At 42.7% G+C, this 20577-nt stretch overlaps 2 protein-coding genes and 1 long non-coding RNA gene across 12 annotated transcripts in view; 1 reads left to right on the plus strand and 2 right to left on the minus strand.

Moving 5' to 3' along the window:
* LOC108178313 (uncharacterized) overlaps positions 1-6799 on the minus strand; it is a 28307-nt gene extending 21508 nt beyond the window's left edge. For all 8 annotated transcript variants that reach the window (XR_016217820.1, XR_016217819.1, XR_016217816.1 and 5 more), the window contains exon 1: positions 6359-6799. This is a non-coding gene — a long non-coding RNA (uncharacterized LOC108178313). The remainder of the gene's footprint in view (positions 1-6358) is intronic.
* Positions 6800-6856: 57 nt separating this feature from the next.
* On the plus strand, positions 6857-19794 carry GNPNAT1 (glucosamine-phosphate N-acetyltransferase 1). 2 transcript variants are annotated; one of them, XM_070053655.2, is made up of 7 exons: positions 6857-7100; positions 8697-8822; positions 13404-13571; positions 14510-14572; positions 15935-16062; positions 16774-16835; positions 18379-19794. In XM_070053655.2, the coding sequence occupies exons 3-7, from the start codon at positions 13418-13420 to the stop codon at positions 18524-18526; spliced, it is 555 nt and encodes a 184-aa protein (XP_069909756.1). In that variant the 5' UTR covers positions 6857-7100; positions 8697-8822; positions 13404-13417; the 3' UTR covers positions 18527-19794. The 2 variants fall into 2 exon arrangements, with proteins under 2 accessions (XP_069909756.1, XP_069909761.1); XM_070053660.2 differs by lacking the exon at positions 8697-8822.
* The window catches only part of STYX (serine/threonine/tyrosine interacting protein), a 38836-nt gene continuing 27175 nt past the window's right edge, over positions 8917-20577 (minus strand). For both annotated transcript variants that reach the window (XM_089309696.1, XM_051822863.3), the window contains one exon: positions 8917-9169. In XM_089309696.1, the coding sequence (XP_089165822.1) occupies positions 9072-9169 (98 nt within the window). In that variant the 3' untranslated portion in view covers positions 8917-9071. The remainder of the gene's footprint in view (positions 9170-20577) is intronic.

A 20577-nucleotide genomic window follows, 5' to 3' on the forward strand; every position in this document is an offset into this window, starting at 1 on the left:
TAGCCAAGATATTGTGAAAAAACTTTTAATGCTCAACACTTTTAAACTGCTTGTGGATACAATATTTTACAGTTTAACTTTTTTCCCTTATACATTTTTTCAAGATTTATTTATTTATTTGAAAGGCAGAGTTAAAGAGAGAGAGAGAGAGAGAGAGAGAAAGAGAGAGAGAGAGAGAGAAAGGAAGGAAGGAAGGAAGGAAGGAAGGAAGGAAGGAAGGAAGGAAGGAAGGAAGGAAAGAAGGAAGGAAGGAAGGAAGGAAGGAAGGAAGGAAGGAAGGAAGGAAGGAAGGAAGGAAGGAAGGAAGATCTTCCACTCTCTGGTTCACTCCCCAAATGGCCACAATGGTCAGAACCAGGCCACACTGAGGCCAGGAGTCTAAAACTCCACCCCAGTCTCCCATATGGTATAGGGACCCAAGCAAATGGACCATCTTCTGCTGCTTTCCCAGGCACATTAGCAGGGAGCTAGATCAGAAGTGGAAAAGCCAAGACTTTAACAGGCACTCATATGGGATGCCAGTGTTTTAAGCATTTCCACATACAACAATAAAATGCATCTTCATGCACTTCTAAGACATACTGATATACTTTCTTGGACTATTAAGAGGTAGTCACAAAGATCACCTTCTCACATTTTTCAAAATTTTTTAAAAATATTTATTTATTTGAAAGGCAGAGTTACAGAGAGAGAGAGAGAGAGAGAGAGAGAGAGAGAGAGAGAGAAAGAGAGAGAAGAGGTCAGTCTTTTATCTGCTGGTTAATTCCCCAAAAGGCTGCAATGGCTGGAGCTGGGCCAGGCTGAAGCCAGGGGCCAGGAGCTTCTTCTAGGTCTCCCACATAGGTGCAGGGGCCCAAGCACTTGGGCCATCTTCCACTGCTTTCCCAGGCACATTAGCAGGGAGCTGGATCAGAAGTGGAGCAGGAGCAGGCACTGTGGTGTAGCAGGTTAAGCCGCCCACTATTACGGCCATTTGGGGAGTAAACCAGCACATGGAAGATGTCTCTCTCTGTCAATCTGCCTTTCAAATAAATAAAAATAAAATAAACCTTTTAAAAATATTGCTGTAGTTGGGGCTGGCACTGTGGCGTAGCGGGTGGGGCCGCCGCCTGCAGTGCCACATCCCATATGGGCACTAGTTCAAATCCTGGCTACTCCACTCTCAATCCAGCTCTCTGCTATGGCCTGGGAAAACAGTAGATGACCCAAGGACCCCTGCACCTGAGTGGGAGACCTAGAGGAAGTTCCTGACTCCTGGCTTCAGATTGGCCCAGCTCTGGCTGTTGCAGCCATTTGGGGAGTAAACCAGCAGATGGAAGACCTACCCCCCAGCCCCCGCCTGCCTCTGTGTAACTCTAGCTTTCAAATAAATAAATAAATAAATCTTAAAAAAAAATTCACTTCAACAACAACAAAAAAAAGTAGAGCAACTAGGACATGAACCTGCGTCCATATGGGATGCCCATGTCACAGGCGGTGGCTCTACTGGCTATGCTGCAATGCCAGCCCCATTTTTCAGAATTTAACTCGAGGCCAATACTGTGGCGAAGCTGGTTAAACCACCGCCTGCAGTGCCGGCATTCCATACCGGTTCTAGTCCCAGCTGCTCCACTTCTGACCCAGCTCTCTGCTATGGCCTGGGAAAGCAGTAGAAGATGGCCTATTTGCTTGGGTCCCTGCACCCACGTGGGAGACCTGGAAGAAGCTCCTGGCTCCTGGCTTTGGATCGGTGCAGCTCCGGCCGTTGCAGCCATCTGGGGAGTGAACCAGTGGATGGAAGACCTCTCTCTCTGTCTCTACCTCTCTCTGTAATTCTTTCAAATAAATAAATAAATCTTTAAAAAAAAAAGTCCATAGGAACACCTGTTATGAAAATCCATGCATGAATTTAAAAATTTTGTATCAAAATAAACTTTTTTTGATACTATAGTTTTTAAAATATTTTTTCTTAGAGTAGGGGTTTATGGCCCACATTAGACTACTTGGGTGCTATCCCTGGCTCCAGCTCCTGATCCAACTTCCTGCTAACACAGACCCTGGGAGGCAGCAGGCGATGGCTCTAGCAGTTGGGTTTCTGCCACCCACATGTGGGACATAGATTGAGTTCCTGGTTCCTAGGCTTTTGCTTTGACCTAGCCTTGGACTTTACAGGCATTTAGGAAATGAGCTGGTGGACAGGAGCTTTTCCTCTCTGCCTCTCAAAAAGTAAAATTGTAAAAAGGAAATGGGGTTGTCCAGTCTACTGATTAAGACGCTGGCTAAGATGCTCACATCCCATACTGGAACAGCTGGGTTCAATACCCGCCTCTGGCTCCTGCCTCCAGCTTCCACCAATGAGGATCTGGGGAGACAGCAGTAAAACCACACGTCATTGAGTTCCTGCTACTCATCTGGGAGACCTGGATTGCAGTTCCAAGTCCTGGTTGCAGCCCAGCCTAGTCCCAGTCATTTCAGGCATGTGTGGAGTGAACCAGAGAATGGGGACTCAACTCTCTGATTTTTCTCTCCACCTCTCAAATAAAAAAAATTTTTTTTTGACAGGCAGAGTGGACAGTGAGAGAGAGAGAGACAGAGAGAAAGGTCTTCCTTTGCCGTTGGTTCACCCTCCAATGGCCGCCGCGGCCAGCGCGCTGCAGCCGGCGCGCCGCGCTGATCCGATGGCAGGAGCCAGGTACTTATCCTGGTCTCCCATGGGGTGCAGGGCCCAAGCACTTGGGCCATCCTCCACTGCACTCCCTGGCCACAGCAGAGAGCTGGCCTGGAAGAGGGGCAACCAGGACAGAATCCGGCGCCCCGACCGGGACTAGAACCTGGTGTGCCGGCGCCGCTAGGTGGAGGATTAGCCTACTGAGCCGCGGCACCGACCTCAAATAAATTTTAAAATAAATATTTTAAAAATTTATTTCTGATCTGCTCATAATCTGATAAAATACATAAAAGCAAGGATTATCCCAGTACCTCGAACAATGCCTGACACAGAGAAAGGCTGAATAGTCAATTGATATGAGTCAACTGGCATGAGGAGGTGGCCAGGAAACACGAAGTTAGAAAAACAGAATTACAGCACAGTGCAGAGAGTACCATACCATGCCAGGGGAAAGTGGACTGGGAGAGAGGGGACTGCACTCACCTAATAGTGTGCCCTCCATATTTCTGTTTACTTAGAGTTGGGCAGGGACGTGGCTACAAATTAGGACCAATAAACTGTGAAGTGAGTATGTCAGTTACGAGATGAAGCAGTAAGAAGTCCATGTGTGATTTCCTAGCCTTTTCTCATTGCTGTGGTTACTAAAGATGTCATCTATTTGAGAGTTTAACTATAACAGGGTGTACCCTCCATTATCCTGGATCCCAGGGTGAGGCTGTGAAAAAGCTGCCCGGCCCATCTGCTAGCAAGGGATAAACTTCCGTTTTATTAAGCCAGGAAAATCTGGGGAGTTGTCGGTTATCAAACATGATCTAGCTTATGCTGACTACACACATCTACACAGATGATCATTTTTAAGTATGTGCCAGAGAATATACAGCACATGTTACCTGTTTAATTAAACCCTTACACAGCCCTGCAAACCAGCACTATCACACTGAGAAGAGGAAGCGGAGGCACTGTGAGGACAAATTATTTGTCTAAGACTGCCAGCTACAGGGGAAGGCTGGGAAGCAAAGCCAGGCTACCAAGCAGCTCACCGTGCTTACTCAGGAGTGCAGGATTATGGGGACAGACCACTCTTTGTTGCGTACTTTGGAAAGGCTTCAAAGTTTTTAAACAATCATGTATCACCTTTGCCGTAAGTAATAAACAAGCAAATAGATAATTAAATTATCTTTCAGACACTTAAAAGCTATGAATTCAGAGACAGAAGATGAGTGATCACTGGAACTTGTTGCGATCAAGGATTTCACTATTTAAAAAAAATTTTATTTGTTTTAAAGGCAAATACATACACACACACACACACACAGACAAAGACAGAATCTACTGATTCACACCCCAGATACCCCCAACAGCTGGGTTAGGCTAAAGAAGCAACCAGGAACACAATCCAGGTCTGCCATGTGGTTGGCAGGAACTAAGTACCTGAACCACACCACCTGCGACCTCCCCAGGTACACATTAGCAGGAAGCTGGAATTGGAAGCGGAGGTGGGACTCGAAGTCAGGCACTCCATTGTGGGATGCAGGCAATCCCAAGGGCAGCTTAACCATTGAGCCCAATGCCTGCCCCACGAATTTTTAAAAATGATATTCTACTCTATATAGGCATACTTGATTTTCTAGATAAATCCCAGCAAGTAAGTGAACTCTACTATATTTCACAATAAAATTGGAATCATTTCCTAGGGGGAAAATATTCCTTTTTTTTTTTTTTTTTTTTTTTGACAAGGAGGTAGTTACATGGTCATGTCTACAGCAGAATAAATATTGCTGTTCTGGGAATGTTTTCCTTTTTTTCTTTTTAAAGATTTATTTATTTGAAAGGCAGAGTGACAGACAAAGAGGGAGAGATACAAAAAGGAGGATATCTTCCATGTGCTGGTTCAATCCCCCAAATGCCAGCAACGGCCATGACTACGGCAGGCCTAGGACAGGAGCCAAGAACTTCATCCTGGTGGCAGGGGCCCAAGTGCCTGTGCCATCATCCACTGCCTCTCAGGTGCATTAGCAGGAAGCTGAATCGGAAATGTGGGATCACTGATTATGAGATGCCAGAGCCCCAAGTGGTGGCTTAACCTGTTGAGTCACAACTCCTGCCCCAGGGGGATGTTTTTGGATTTTCAATACTTACTATATCTCTTTAAAAGAAAACATTAAGAAGACAATTACTTATAGGTAAAAATAGCTTAACCAGATGTGCACTGTACATGTTCTATAAATCTAATCACATTAATAAAAATATTATGGTGTAATTCAGTATTTGAGTAGTTTTCTGGCTGCATGGGATCTGACTCCTCGGTCCAGCAATTCAATATTTTACAACTCTTGACAAAAGGAAATCAACTTGCTAAAATATTAGTTCACCCAGATCCTAGGCAGCTAGGTAGCATACCTGTCACCTGACTCAAAGCACCACCTCAGCCATAAGAAAAGGAAAATTATCTGAGTTTCATTTGCCTTAGAAAACAATAATTCCTACCGATATCCCAGCAGTTGTATGAGATCAAAATGAAATAATTTATGACCGTGTTTAGAGAATTAACACTTCAACCTAAGGTATATACCATATTGCATCAAATCTTAGACTCAGCTGTTGTACAGCACACCATCTGTTTCTATGTCACTAAGTGAGAAATAGTACGGCCAACTTAAAAACCAGATTATATACTTTCTAGTCACTTGGACATTTAATACTTAGTAGAAGAGTTCTTTTCGGGGCAGCGCAATGGTGTAGTGGGTAAAGCTGCTGCTTGCAGTGCCAGCATCCTGTATGGGAACCGGTATGAGTTCTGGCTGCTCCGCTTCTGATCCAGCTCCCTGCTAATGTGCCTGGGAAAGCAGTGGAAGATGACCCAAGTCCTTGGCCCCTGAACCCATGTGGGAGACAGGAGGAAGCTCCAGGCTCCTGTCTTCGGATCGGCCCAGCTCCGGCCACTGTGGCCATTTGGGGAGTGAACCAGTGGATGGAAGACCTCTCTCTCTCTGCCTCTGTGTAACTCTGCCTTTCAAATAAATAAAAAAACAAACACACAAAAGAGCTCTTTTATACTTAAGAGAGGGACTGTTGTATCTTAACTCTGTGTAAACCTAAGAGGACAGGATGGATGAAATCAACTGGTTGAAGAATTAACTTCTCTAATGTTCCTGAATCATTTCTCAACTCAACCACTGAAATTTATGATTTTCCATTAAAAACAGCATTATCTGTGCCACGAAAAATACTGGTGTGGCAGCACTTCTTACAAGAATCCCTAAGCAGGGGCAGGCACCGCACTGCTAATGAAGCTGTCGCTTGGGTCACTGCATTCCATAAGCGAGCCTCCAGGATTCCTATGCAGCTCCCTGCTAACGTGGCTGGGAGGGCAGCAGCAGGCCCAAGCACTTGGGTTTCTGCCAGAGAGACCCGGATGGAGTTCCTGGCTCCTGGCATCGGCCTAGCACTTGCCGGCAGTTTGGGGGCACAAACCAACGGAGGTAGGTCTGTCTCTTTCAAATAAAATAAAAATTACGAATGCAATACCTGGCGATGTCAATAAACGTTAACATTACGGTACCAGGCTGCTGGCCATTTGATTTTGTAAACTACTCACCAACTCTGAACCTCTGTTTCCTATCTGTACAATGGGCACAAACGCCACCCGGGTAGCGGGGCTCGGAGGAAAGTCACATCTGAGCACCATCTCTCAACCTCAGCACTACTGACCTCGAGGCCAGGCCAGGGACGCTGTCCGGGCGCGGCGGGTGCATAGCAGCCCTCAGGCCTCCCTCTGCAGCCCCCTGGGGCGCCCCTCCACGACTCAGCTCCAAAACGCTCAGGACACTGACCAACGCCTCCCGGGACAATCAGCGCCCGAACCCCGGGTACGTCCAAACGGGACCCGAGGAGCGGAACGCAGCGGCCCCAACTCTGAGTCCCCGACCGCAGACACCGGGACTCGGACACCCGGCGAAGAGGAGCTCCGGGCGGCCGGCAGGAGGCCAAGTCCTACGCAACGGACAGCACCGTGAGGGAAGGGGCCCGCACCGGTCACCGCTTACGCGCTGCAGGGCCAGCTCGCAGCGGCCTGGTCATCGCAGCTGTCGGGAGCGAGCAAGAGACGCCCCGCGAGCGGAGGCTTCTGGGACCCGCGGCCCCGCCCCGGGCGCGGACGCCAGGCCAGGCCCCGCCCCCGGCCGCCCAAGCCCCGCCCCGCGCGCGCCCTGGCGGGCGGGGCCTCGGCCTCCGCCTGCGGCCGCCTGCGCGCGGCGCTGCGTGAGGAGGCAGGGGCGGGGTGGAGGCGTTGGCGCTGCCACGTTTAGGCCGCGGGTGCCGGCCGTGGCGCTGGCTGTGGAGGGCGAGGAGGTGGGGCTGGCTCTGAAGCCGGATCCGGATCCGGTACGGTGTACTCCGGCGGGTGAGACTCCGCTGCGCCTGGAGAGGATCGCAGACTCCGGGGCCTCCACGGGTGAGGAGGGGCTGGGGCCGGCGTCCAGTGAGTGGGCCTGGCGCTCCGGGTCATCAAACAGGTGCCCGCTCCCCCGAGCGAGGCCGGCTAGGCCCCCGCCGAGTTCTGTCGGCGCAGCTGGGCGCTCATCTTCGCCACCTGGGTGCACATGGGCGCGGGGAGCGCGGCTCCGAGGAAGTTAAACGGGCGCGCGCGGGGGCAGAGGTTAAGGGTGATGCGGGGTCCTGGCAGGGCAGGGGCAGGGGCAGGGGCAGGGGCTGGGGTCTGTCTTCGCGCCCAGGCTTGAGCCGGGTTGGAGGCGGCGGCTCGGCTCCGGATGGGCGCGAACGTCTCGGGCCGCCTTGCCCATTCTTCCCGGGGCGCGCCCTCGGTGGTCGGGAGCCCCTGGGGACCCCTCATGCGTCCGCTCTGAGGATCACCTCTGGCACTGCGGACAGAGGGACAGCCTTTGTCACTCCCTGGGGCTTCTGCCCCTAGAAGCACCCACTCGTGATTTCTGTTACAGCAGCTGATGTTTATGTAAGCGGAATAAAGAAATTGAATGGGCCGTTACGGGAATCGGTTCGTCAGGGTAGTCGCTCATGAGCGAATCCTACAATGGATCTCAAGGAATTATTGAGATTCATTTAGGCAGGGCTCGCTTGTAGGGGAGACGGAGCTACCTATCAGGTGAAAACTGTTTGATGATGCAAACATTGGTTAGGCATCTGTCAGCACCGGTGTCGTAGAGGAAAACGGGGATTCTGGTCCTAATCCATTCATTTCCTGTTACCTTGCCTGGAGGTAACACAGGAAATGTGTTACCAACTTCCTCGTGGGGGGACTGGGAACAGTGAATGCTTGGGTTGTAGGGATTAAATAAGCCGTGAAAAAATACCTCAAAATTCGTGCAGTTGCACTATTTAGTAAATGTGGCAAGGCGTGTTAAAATCAGTGGAACAAAATGTTTAGGTTCAGAATGTGGTCAAGTTGTTACAAAATGTATATAGACCAGCCACAAGGTACCCATCCGACTGAGTCCCTTTCACCCTCCATCACCATGTGTTGCTCTAAGGTGTCCCAGGACCTATTGAGCTATAAACAATACGGCAATTTAAACTTGACTTTAGACTGTGTCTTGTGATTTTGTATATGGGCTTTCAAAACTCTCCAAGTATATTACTTGTTGCTTCCAGTAGGTATTTTTTTCTAGCAAAGATTCTCTCCATTTGTATTTCAATCTGATAGAGATTCCTGGAAACCAAATTGCTGGAACTGTATTTAAAAAAATAACTCAGTTGAGTGAAAACCTTTATCAGAGATTACTTGGGCCAGTTTGGGATTCTTATTTCTTCTGGGTTTTCTGAAATGTTGACTTCCAGGTAAGTCAAATCATTAATCAGTCATTCACTAGGCTTTTATTGGCTTAGGGTTAGGCATTTATGGGTCTTGTAAAGTGCACGCCAATTTCAGTTAAACTGAAAAGGCTCTTGAATATTTAAGAAGGGCTGAGTTTTACTTTTTGAAGTTACTCTAAAAACTTTTAAATAAGAACATAATGATAACAAGATGCTGCTCTAAACTATGCTAATTTTTTTAAGTTTCCTACTTTTGCAGGACCAGGATGCACCTTAGAGGCTAAAATATCTCTTCTGTGAGCCACCTGTTTGGTTCTTTTCTAAAATCCCTTGGAAACTGGCATCAAATCACATCCTGTTTTCCTCTGCCTGACATATTATTCAGGTACCAGCTGGATTTTACTGTTTGAGGACGCAGTGACAAAGTCAGCCTTAAGTATGGCTGTTTTGTAAAATAGCTCATAAAAACATTGCTTATATTAATTCTCCACTACCTTATCAATGGATCTTTATTTTTATCCATAATGTTTTGTTTAATGTATTTTGACTAGTCTGGAATTCCCACTTTCCAAATACAAGTTGCAAATGTGGCTTTTGGTGAAATGTGGAACCCTGGCACGACACAGCAAGGCATTCATCTACAGGAGTGCATCTCCAGTGTGTGGTAGTCAGGAACGCAGACTCTGAGGTCGCACGGCCCAGCAGGACTGGCTGTGTAATGTGGGGTAACTCCTGCAAAATCACAAGGCAGGTCTCTATGGTAAGAAATTCATGAGAATTTCAAAACAGTGGCAGCAGCGGATTAAACCAAGTGAGGGACCTGTACACAGGTCTAGCACTGATAAGCTAACCTTGTTGTGTTTTGAACTTTGACTCTGTTCCTTGTTGGTACTGTAACCTGGTACAAGTTACTGCCCCTGTGTCCTTGGCTGTGAAGTCCGGATAATAATGGTACAACTTTGAGTGTAGTTTTAAGAGTTAACAGATGTAAAATACTCAATAAATATTAGCCAGCGTTATTTATTTTTTAGGATCATTCATGGACTAGGACCATCTGATTATGGAAAGCACAGGAAAAGTATTAGTACTCACTATAGTTAAAAAACCTTAAAGGCTTCATAGCCCTAGCTCCTGTGTGCCTCTCACCTCTCTTATAAAAATGACTAACCCTGTTTTGTCTGTTTTCCAGGCTGTGTCTTACTGTAACCTTAAGCAACTACATAGGAAAAAAAAAAATCTACTGAACTTTAAATTTTGCTAGTATTCCTCTAAATACTATTTTAAGCTTTCTTGAAACTTCACCCCTAAAGTTATGTTATATACTTAAGTTTTTAATAGGTTTTGGCTTCTGTATTTAATGTACATTTTATCCTCTTGACAGATACTTACCTTGAGTACATGAAAAGTAACGTTGCTACCCATCTTCCACTTTGAAATTATGCACAAAAGCCTCAGGGGTCCAATTATCAGGGACACACACTGAAATCAGCCTATTAAAAACCCATTTCAAATTTGTTAAATTTGATGTGAATGATTGTTTTAATCAGAATTTATAGCCTTTCCTTACTATTTTTAGAACTAAGTATAGGCTGGCGCCGCGGCTCACTAGGCTAATCCTCCGCCTTGTGGCACCGGCACACCGGGTTCTAGTCCCGGTTGCCCCTCTTCCAGGCCAGCTCTCTGCTGTGGCCAGGGAGTGCAGTGGAGGATGGCCCAAGTGCTTGGGCCCTGCACCCCATGGGAGACCAGGATAAGTACCTGGCTCCTGCCATTGGATCAGCACGGTGCGCCGGCCGCAGCGTGCCGGCCACGGCGGCCATTGGAGGGTGAACCTACGGCAAAGGAAGACCTCTCTGTCCACTCTGCCTGTCAAAAAAACAAACAAACAAAAAAAACAAAACAAATAAAAAAAAGTATAATGCATGTCCGGTAACTTGATCTGATTTCTTTTTGGGGAAAAATTCTCTCAGTACTCCACATAATAAACTACTTTTTTATTCTTTACTTTCTAAGAAAGCTAACTTTTGGTATAACCTAAACATAATAGATAGTCTCATTCTTTTTGTAGTCCCTGCATCTAGCACAGTGCCTGGATCATGAATTAATTTAAGGGTGAAAAAAAGTTAAGAATTTATAAACTTTTAAATATGTTGCTATGAGAATGTTTCTTGTTGAGGGCTTGCATTGCGCCAGGCACCCACTCAGTGCCTGTGGCATCTAGTGGCGCGGTTCACTCTTGCAGTAATCTCAGCTCCTCTTCACAATAAGGAAGCAGGAGTCTAGGAGCTGCGTTGCCTTAGCTCATTTCATCAAGCTGATACTTAAACAGCCAGACTCCAAAGCTCAGGCTTTTTCCTGGCCTAGGTTTAAATCCTGGCTTTGCTAATTCTGTGACCTTGGGCAAGTTACTTAAGGTTTCCAGTGCTTCAGGGAAAGTGGAGATAACAATCACACCTGCACTGTAGCTCTCTGAAGTAAATGAATTAGGGATGTGCCACCTTCTCTGAACAGTGCTGGCACACAGTATGTGCAGAACAAGCGTCCACTTCTGTTATCGCAACACACTGCCTCCCCTAAGCCTGTACAGTACTGCAGCATTCCCTGTATAGTCCCATGGGCAGAAATGGAGTCCACCGGAAAGTTGAGAATGTTTACCTTAAAGCATATTGTGGCTTATGAATTAGAGAACATTTGGGAGTTAAGTCATTAGGAAAATTATCACTAAACTATAAGTTTCTCTATGTGGGTGTAGATAGAAATGAAAGTTGGAGTCTCTTTAGTCTCCTAATTATTAGGAGCACCATTTCTTCCAGCAGCTCTGAGCACACGGAAGTGCTGCCCTCCCATTTTATGCTTCATAAAATCTGTTTTTCATTCCTCCTGTCATATGTTCATCTCACTTTATTAGACCACTAGTGAACACACCCATTTTTGAGTATTCAGACAGAAGGGGAAAGCAGGTGTTTGGCCTAGCCATGAAGATTGCACAGTAGAGACCTGGGTTTGAGCATTGGCTTCATCTCCTTACTCCAGCTTCCTGCTACTGCAGGCCCTGCGAGGCAGAGGAGACAGCTCAAATAACTGGGTTCCTGTCACTCATGTGAGAGACCAGGATTGAGCTCATAGTTTCATTTCCAGACAGTAGGGTGAGGACTTGGGGGAGGGGTGGACATTTGGGGAGTAAACCATCGGCTGGGAGCTCACTTTATCACATCACATAACTAGATAGTTTTAAAGATGGAGAGGAATACCATAATTGAACATTTTGTAACAGCATAAAAGACATTGACTATTCTTTTTATTTGAAAAGCAGAGAGATAGGAAAGAGAAACAGATCTTCCATCTGTTTCAGTGCCCAAATACCACAACAGTCAAGGCTAGTCCAGGCTGAAGCCAGGAGTCTAGAACTCAATGCTGGTCTCCCATGTAGAAGGCAGGACCCCAGGCACTTGAGCCATTATCTCATGCCTCCCAGGGTGCACACCAGCATTAAATTGGAATGAGATATGAGACCTGGGCGTGAACCCAGGCGTGTCAAAATGCAATGGGGTACCTCAAGTGGCACCGTAATTTGGACCAAATGCTTGCCCCCACACTGGCTATTATTTTTTAAAAACAAGTTGAATTATTATTTCTTAAGATTTATTTATTTGAAAGGTAGGGTTACAGAGACAGACATCTTCCATCCGCTGGTTTACTCCCCAAATGGCTGTAACAGCCATGGCTGGACCAAGCACTTGAGCCATCCTCTGCTGCTTTTCCCAAGCCATTAGCAGGGAGCTGGATTGGAAGTGGTGGAGCCAGGATACAAACCGGTGCATATATGGGATGCCAGCATTGAAGGCAGCAGCTTAACCCCTATGCTATGATGGCCTGTATGCTGGTTGTTCTTAAACTGCTTACGTGCAGCTGAGAAATTTGTATTATAAAAACAATATCTAGAGACTCTTGATTTATATCTATCATAGCTAATGTCAGATATTGCTGGGAATGCAGAGTAATTTGAGCGAGTTCATCAATTATTTCTCCTCATGGTTCAGGTAAAAAAAGAAACTGTATAAAAACTAAGTCTTTGTCAAGACTAATAAATGATTCCTTAGTCCAATTAAAAAATCCAAGAATACAATATAAAACATTTGAACTGTTGAGGAGTCAGCTGTTTAGTACATGAGTGGCACCAACTCATAGGTTAAAGTATTTTAAAAGACCTGTTAATGCGGCCAGTGTTTTGGTGCAGCAGGTTAAGCTGCTGCCTGTGGTGCTGGCATCCCATATGGGCACCAGTTCGAGTCCCAGCAGCTCCACATGGGATTCAGTTCCCTTGCTAATGGCCTGGGAAAGCAGCAGAAGATGGCCCAAGTGCTTGGGCCTCTGCACCCATGTGGGAAACCTGGATGAAGCTCCTGGCTTTGGTCTGCACCAACCCTGGCCGTTGCAGCTGTTTGGGGAGTGAACCAACGAATGGAAGACCTCTCTTTGCCTCTTACTCTCCCTCTCTGTAACTCTGACTTTCATATAAAATAAATAAACCTTAAAAACACAGGAAAAATCCTTCCAATGGCATTTATATTAAATAACCTGGCCGGCGCCGCGGCTCACTAGGCTAATCCTCCACCTAGCGGCGACAGCACACCGGGTTCTAGTCCCTGTCGGGGCGCCGGATTCTGTCCCGGTTGCCCCTCTTCCAGGCCAGCTCTCTGCTATGGCCCAGGAGTGCAGTGGAGGATGGCCCAGGTGCTTGGGCCCTGCACCCGCATGGGAGACCAGGAGAAGCACCTGGCTCCTGGCCTCGGATCAGCGCGGTGCGCCGGCCGTGGCGGCCATTGGAGGGTGAACCAACGGCAAAAAGGAAGACCTTTCTGTCTCTCTCACTGTCCACTCTGCCTGTCAAAAAAAAAGAGAAAGAAATAACCTGACCATAGTTTCCCTTGTATGAAATGTCTTAACATTTGAAATTTTATTGTAGATCTAACTGGAAAGATGAAACCTGATGAAACACCAATGTTTGACCCTAGTCTTCTCAAAGAAGTGGACTGGAGTCAGAATACAGCTACATTTTCTCCAGCCATTTCTCCAACACATCCTGGAGAAGGTTTGGTTTTGAGGCCTCTTTGTACTGCTGACTTAAACAGAGGTATGAAGGCACCTAGTTTACAAGTCCTAGTTATCAGGATTATAATTAGCCTTGTTTTCTCCATAAGCATGATGCTGCTACCTTTATAAAGTATTCTTTACTTTTGGACTGTTGTTTTTAAAATATCAGGGCCACCCAATTCCACTGTTTTGGTGTCATGGCTAAGTCCAAATATTGTGAAATAACTTAAATACAACATTGCTACTTCCTAATTAAGCCAAAAGATTTCTCAAATAGGTGAAATTATCATGCATGATGACACATAAGGAAGAACCTTCCAAAAGATGCCAGATGGGAAGTGAGGGCAGGTATCAGTTTTCCTGGATAAGTTAAAAGGGTTTTGTGTGTAGGTGTGTGTGTATATACACACATACATATATTTCTATATTATATATATTTGAGACATGTAAACTCTCCCAAATAATGTCCTTAAACTTTGGTTATTAAAAGTCAAGATTTTACTTTTTACTTTTTATAGTTTTCTCTTTAGTATGAAATCTGAAGAAGATAATTTTGCTTTGATCATTGAATATGCAAAAAATAAGACTAAAAAACTATTTATACTTTGGTTACCGATACCGTATTCGCTCATAGTAAGACTTTTGCACTTCTAAGTAAAACTGAACTGTATGTTTGGGAAAACTTGTCGTCATTGCATTGAACTTCAATTACACTGAGAAAGTTCTGTGCTGGATCTCTGCATGCTGGATATGAAGGTACAGCACTATTTCAGAAACTTCAGGCCTGTAAGACAGCTCATGAGATCTGTTTTTATTATATGTAGTGAGCACAGAAAGAATTATAAAATAATTAAAAGATGAATCATTATGGAAGGCTTTCAAAAAACAATTGCCTATTATCTGCTTAAAATTACTTCTTTTAATATCGTATCTTGTTTTTGCTCTTCTCATGACTTAAAATCTGTTTTTCAAAACTAGGCTTTTTTAAGGTCCTGGGTCAGCTGACAGAGACTGGAGCCATCAACCCTGAACAATTTATGAGTAAGTATGGTGCACCTTTCCCCAAAGGAAAGAGAGGGAAATGATGTCTTGTGGAGAACCCTGTTTGGTGCCTACTTGTGTTTCTATTCAAGTAGCTCAAAGTTACTCAAATAACAACTTAGGTATTTTGTTATTTAAATATTTAATATGATCAAGTTGTTCTAGAAGTAGCAATCACTTTGTTTTGCAAAATACCTAATCTTAAGTAATTACTATAGCATAAGACCTAGGTGGAGCTTTAGAGATTTTTTGATTGTAGTATTTCCTGTCATGTGTTTAGGTTATTCACAGAAGTTTCATCACCAATTCAAAAATATACCAGCATATATTCTAACTTTATATGTGAAGGTTAGCAGGAATTTCAAAATTAGTCCAACCCCACCATCTCTCCAGAGATTACCCAGGACTTTCCCACCTTCACAGGCAGTTCTTCCTAAGGAAAGCACTCCAGTGTTACTCTGCCTGGTACTTAACTGCCTTTCTGTGTTTCCTGTAATTCTTCATTTCTCTGCAGATGGTGATTTTATTTTGTTCTTTGGATGACCTTCTTGAGAAGGAAGAACTTCATTCTTTGATTTTCACTGTTTCCTTTCAATGAATTTATTTCTTCTAGAGTAAGACTGTACAATGACTTAGACTGTTATGGCCAATTTTGACTCCCAGATTCTTTCTTGCATGCATTATCAGAGAAAAAACTGTCATTTCAACAACATAAGTACTTAAAAAAAAAAATCAGTGTTGACTATAGTGTGTCTTTGTTATGTTAACTCTAGAAAAATTACTTAAAAATGGAAGCATATTTTTCACCTTCCTGCAAGTTACTTTCATATAAGATAAAAACAATGAAATCTTTCTGAGGGAAAGTAACATAATCACAAAACTCCAGAGATCACAAAAAGAAAGTTGAAAACTACTTTTGTGAAAATATTTTAAAACCAAGACTAAGAATTATAGCATAGAGCCATGTAAGCCCGTTGAAATTTGCAATTTTGTTCTATTTAAATATTGGTTGAGTATAAAGGTTAAAGAAATCTAAGTAAAGTTACTACATAATGAAGATACTGAAGTTTTCATTCATTAGCGACATAAAATAGCAATAAATTACAGTGTATCTTCATTATAAGTGCTGTTCAATCTAATGGACACTGATTGCTTGTATTCCAGCTACTTGGTCACTTTTAATACAGTTCTTTAGAAATAGAGAGTAAATTACTAGTAAAATAGCCTGAAATGTTCAATAATTAAGTCAACTAATACTATTATTAAATAGTCAATAATTAAGTCAACCAATACTAGTACGTTTCTGAGAACTTATAAAGCTGATTACTTGCTATATAACACTTTGTTTTCCATTTTCCACAGAATCTTTTGAACATATGAAGAAATCTGGGGATTATTACGTTACAGTTGTAGAAGATGTGACTCTAGGACAGATTGTTGCTACAGCAACTCTGATAATAGAACATAAATTCATCCATTCCTGTGCTAAGGTATGTGCTCAAATTAATGTTGATGAGTAAAATAGGTCTTTTTTTTTTTTTGCTCAGAAAACTGACCTTGAGTTTCTGCTAGACAAACATGTTTTCTCCTTATTTTCCATTGCTTCTTAGAAATCTCTTAGTAATAGGGATTTTCCCAGTGAGAGCTATACAAAAGAAAACATCAGTAGTATGAAGTGTTTATTAAAATTATTCTGTAAGGTGTTAGTTTTGGTATAGTTAAATTCTTCAGAAATACTTTAGATATTTCTATCAGTTTACAAGTGGCAAAAGGTTCAGAATACCATATTCTGTTCTATTTGTAATACTTCTAATGCCTGTAGCACTGTGAGTCACTTCTATGGATTAATTTTGGTGTGAAATTTATTTGGATCTCCAAAATAAACTGCTGTAAAGAGGGCAGTGAATGATGGATGCACTATGTTCACAAAAAGATGACTTCTTGGTAATGTATATTCAGAGATTTGGTTAGAATGACGGTGTTTGGAGGTTGGGGAACCAGGCAAAACAAGATGAGACCACAGATTGATTCATAATACTATTTGCTGTGTGATGATAATAAACTATTGTTTGCATTTTTTTTTTTGTGAAGTCCACGTTTACAAAACATGCTTCTTTTTATCAACACATTCTGTTTATTTGTTGGGTTAGCTAAAATAAAAATAGGTGCCCTAGGCCTTTAATTACTTTAAATATTTCCAGAGAGGAAGAGTAGAAGATGTTGTCGTTAGTGATGAATGCAGAGGAAAGCAGCTCGGCAAATTGTAAGTAAGCAGGATTAGTAAATACTTTTAGTCTCTTGCCAAGATACTTGTTAAAACTAAACCCATTCTCTATAGCTAAGATTGAATTTAGTGGAAAAGTATTGTACAACTTTTACCTCAATAATCATATACTATAGAAGTATACTCCTTTATCAACATAACATCTTTTAGTTTTTTAACTTCTAACAGCATTCTCATGCTACTAGGAAATAACTTTTGGGTCAAGTGATTTGCCTGTTAAATCTTTTTTTCCTAAATATTTATTTATTTTATTTAGTCAGAATTTCATAGAGGAAAGGCCAGACAATGACAAAGAGCTGTCTGCTCCCCAAATGGCTGTTAACAGCTGGGGCTTGGCCAGCTGATGCCAGAATCTTCTAGGTCTTCTACATAGGTGCAGGGGCCCAAGTTCATTGCTTTCCCAGGCAGTGAACTGGATCAGAACTGGAGCACTCAGGACTGGAACCAGTGCCCATATGGATTGCCCGTGCAGCTGATGGCGGCAGCCTGACCCACTGCACTACAGCACCAGCCCCCCATTTATCATATTAACAGACAAAGGAAATGTTCAACTATTAGAGAATATTCTGTGACCTTGTTCTCATTAAGTGTAGAAATATATACTCAAACAGCTTGTGCTGTACAAAGGGGCTTCAAAAAGTTCGTGCAAAAATCTGATCAGCAGGCCAGGCATTTAGTAGAATGGTTAAGACACTGCTGGGGAAGCCCACAATCCTATTCTCAGGGTACCTGGTTTGAGTCCTTGCTCCACTTTCTGTTCCTGCTAATGTGCACCCTAGGAAGCAGCAGTGATGGCTCAAATTTGTGGGTCCCTGCCACCTGCATGGGAAACGGAGTCTCAGCTTCTGGCTTTGGCTGTGGCTATTGTAGGCATTTTGGGAGTGAAGCAGCAGATGGAAAGAATGTGTTTCTCTGCCTTTCAAGTAAAATGAAAATAAATAAATGGAATTAAAAGATGTGACTTTTCCATTAATTTTGCACTATTTGAAGGATTTGTAAAGATGTATGCATTTTTGCTGATTTCACATGTTAATTTAGACCTATCTTGAATTAGTGATACATACTTTCATAAATACTGACATGACTTTAAAAATGAGAACCTATTAAGTGACCATTTCATATGGGAATATTGACTACTTACTCCTAAGTGGTTTGAATACTTAGAATAAAGATCTTTTGCAGAATAATCTTGGCAGTATTTTTAAAAAGATCGATAGTATTTAGTATTAACATGAATTAACCTATTTTTGAAGAGGGTTTAGCATGAGTACTAACTATCCTGTTAATGGGCTGCAGATTACTGTATTAAGTATATCTGAAACCAAATAAAAACATTCTGGTGATTTAAATGCTTACCAACTTTCAGTATGAATATGTAAATGAATACAACAGTAAAAGATGTGATCTAAAAACTATTTGTAATAAAAATAAAAACAAAAGCTTTATAACATTATCCATGTTAATAAAATCTTTTTATTAATAAGTGCTCTTTCCCCACTCTCACCCCCCTTTTAAATTTCAGGTTATTATCAACCCTTACTTTGCTAAGCAAAAAACTAAACTGCTATAAGATTACCCTTGAATGTCTACCACAAAATGTTGGTTTCTATAAAAAGTTTGGATATACAGTATCTGAAGAAAACTACATGTGTCGGAGATTTCTGAAGTAAAAAAGTCTCTTAAGAAAAGAATACTACTACAAGGCTGTACTCTTCAGAGAGAAAATATTGTTGCTCCAACCCAGTGACCTCCATAAATACTGGACTGAAAAAAAATCCCAATAGAAGTATAATGACATTTAGAAGATTACTTTGGGCTGGTGGGGCATACTGAGTTTAGCTTACAAATGAATATTATAAAGGGGATGATTTTTAACCAAAGGAATATATTTTTAACTTGAATCTTTTCTTGCATTGTATTTTTCTAAAGTTTGGCTTTGTTTCTCTTGGTAGTCAATAAGGTAGTAAGGTATTAAATGTCTGCTATCTATACTGCTCTTTTTTTAAAAAGCATACACCAGGGCTGGCCGGCCTTGTTGACTGGGTTAAGCCACTGCTCATGATGCCAGCATCCCATTTGGAGCACTAATCTGAATGTCCTGGATGCTCTACTTCCAATCCAGTTTCCCGCTGATGTGCCTAGAAAGATGTCTTAAGTACCTGGGCCCCTGCCACACATGTGGGAGAGCAGGATGGAGAGCCTGACTCCTGACTTTGGCCTGGCCCAGCTCCTGCTGTTGAGGCCATTTGGGGAGTGAGGCAGTGAATAGAAGAAATCTCTCCCTCTCTCTGCCTGTCAAATCTTTAAAAAGTTCAGACTGCAATTAAAAACAAATTTATATGTATATAAAGCATACACTGAATAAGGATGTTTCTTATTAGAGTCATAATTTTTTTTGTTTCAAAGAAACATCTTAGTTATATCATTTCCCACATATTAATTACCTGAAGTTGGATAAATTAATTATAACTATAGTATATCTAACATTTGTTGATCCTAATACAAACAACCTGGTCAGCCTTTTAAAATAGAAAAATTTAAATGTAAAGATTCTGTATAGACAAAGTACCATCTCTTCTCTGTGAAATATAATTATTAAAGATAATTCATAATATAGTGGGATATCTAAGGTACAGTGACTTAGCAAAGCTTGGAGTATTTCTAACCTGATTATCTTGTCATGAGTAATCTGAAGCCTCTCTTCCAAGTACTACTTTTATGAAAAATATTACAAAATTGAGTGGAATACTTAAATGTATGGCACTGCATTTGTCACATCCTTAAATTGCTGGTGGATCTTTTTCCATTTAATGCGATTATAATGGTACTGTTATTCTCATTATCCTGTTTTATTTATTTTAATTATTTCTTGAATTTGATACTTTATTAATGGTTCTTATCTTTTGCATTCCATGTCACATTAAATTGGTTCATACGATGGTCTTTTGTGAGAATCCCATCTGTGCTTTTTGAGTATTCTATTCAGCTATTAAAGCCTTCAAATTTTAGTTTTGTAACCTCCTTGTTAGATTAACTTGGAAAGTAAAGACCACCTTTTTCTCATCTGAGACCTCAACTGGATTTTAGCTCTCCCTCCAGTCAGTTTCCTGAAACCAAAGGAATCCTTGGCCAGTAGAGGGTGCACTAATCTACTCTTGGCCTATCCACATGACCTGACCTGTTCTGTCTGTTCCCAAGTCCTACAATATTAGCATGACAATAAGTAAATTCTGGTAATTAAACTCATGTTTAAAAAAAAGCCTTGGGATGGCATTGTGGTGCTACAGGTTAAGTTGCCCCTAGTAATCCCAGCATCCCAGGTGGCAGGGCCAGGTTTGAGTCCCACCTATTCTGCTTCTGATCTAGCTTCCTGCTGACATATCCTAGAAGGTAGTAGAAGATGGCCCAAATGACTGGGCACTACCACCTTCATGGGAGACCTGGGTTGTGTTCTTTGATCCAGGCTTTGGCCCCTCTGCAGCCCTGGCCATTGCAATCATTTGGGGAGTGAATCAGCAAATATATGGGAGTTCACTCTGACTCTCAAAGCAAAATAATCTTGGTAAAAGGCAAGATTCAGTACTTTATTACATTTCTTAATATTGACCCATTTGAGATAAAAACATCAACAAGGTTGGTAATTCAGTAAACAACTTTCTGTGGTGTTAATGTCTTAAGAGTAAGCCCTCCTATAAACTTCCTAGATAAGGTAACATCTATA

The sequence above is a fragment of the Oryctolagus cuniculus genome, chromosome 12, assembly GCF_051225735.1.
Source record: "Oryctolagus cuniculus isolate XC-2025 breed Fujian yellow rabbit chromosome 12, ASM5122573v1, whole genome shotgun sequence".
Taxonomy (NCBI): Eukaryota; Metazoa; Chordata; class Mammalia; order Lagomorpha; family Leporidae; genus Oryctolagus; species Oryctolagus cuniculus.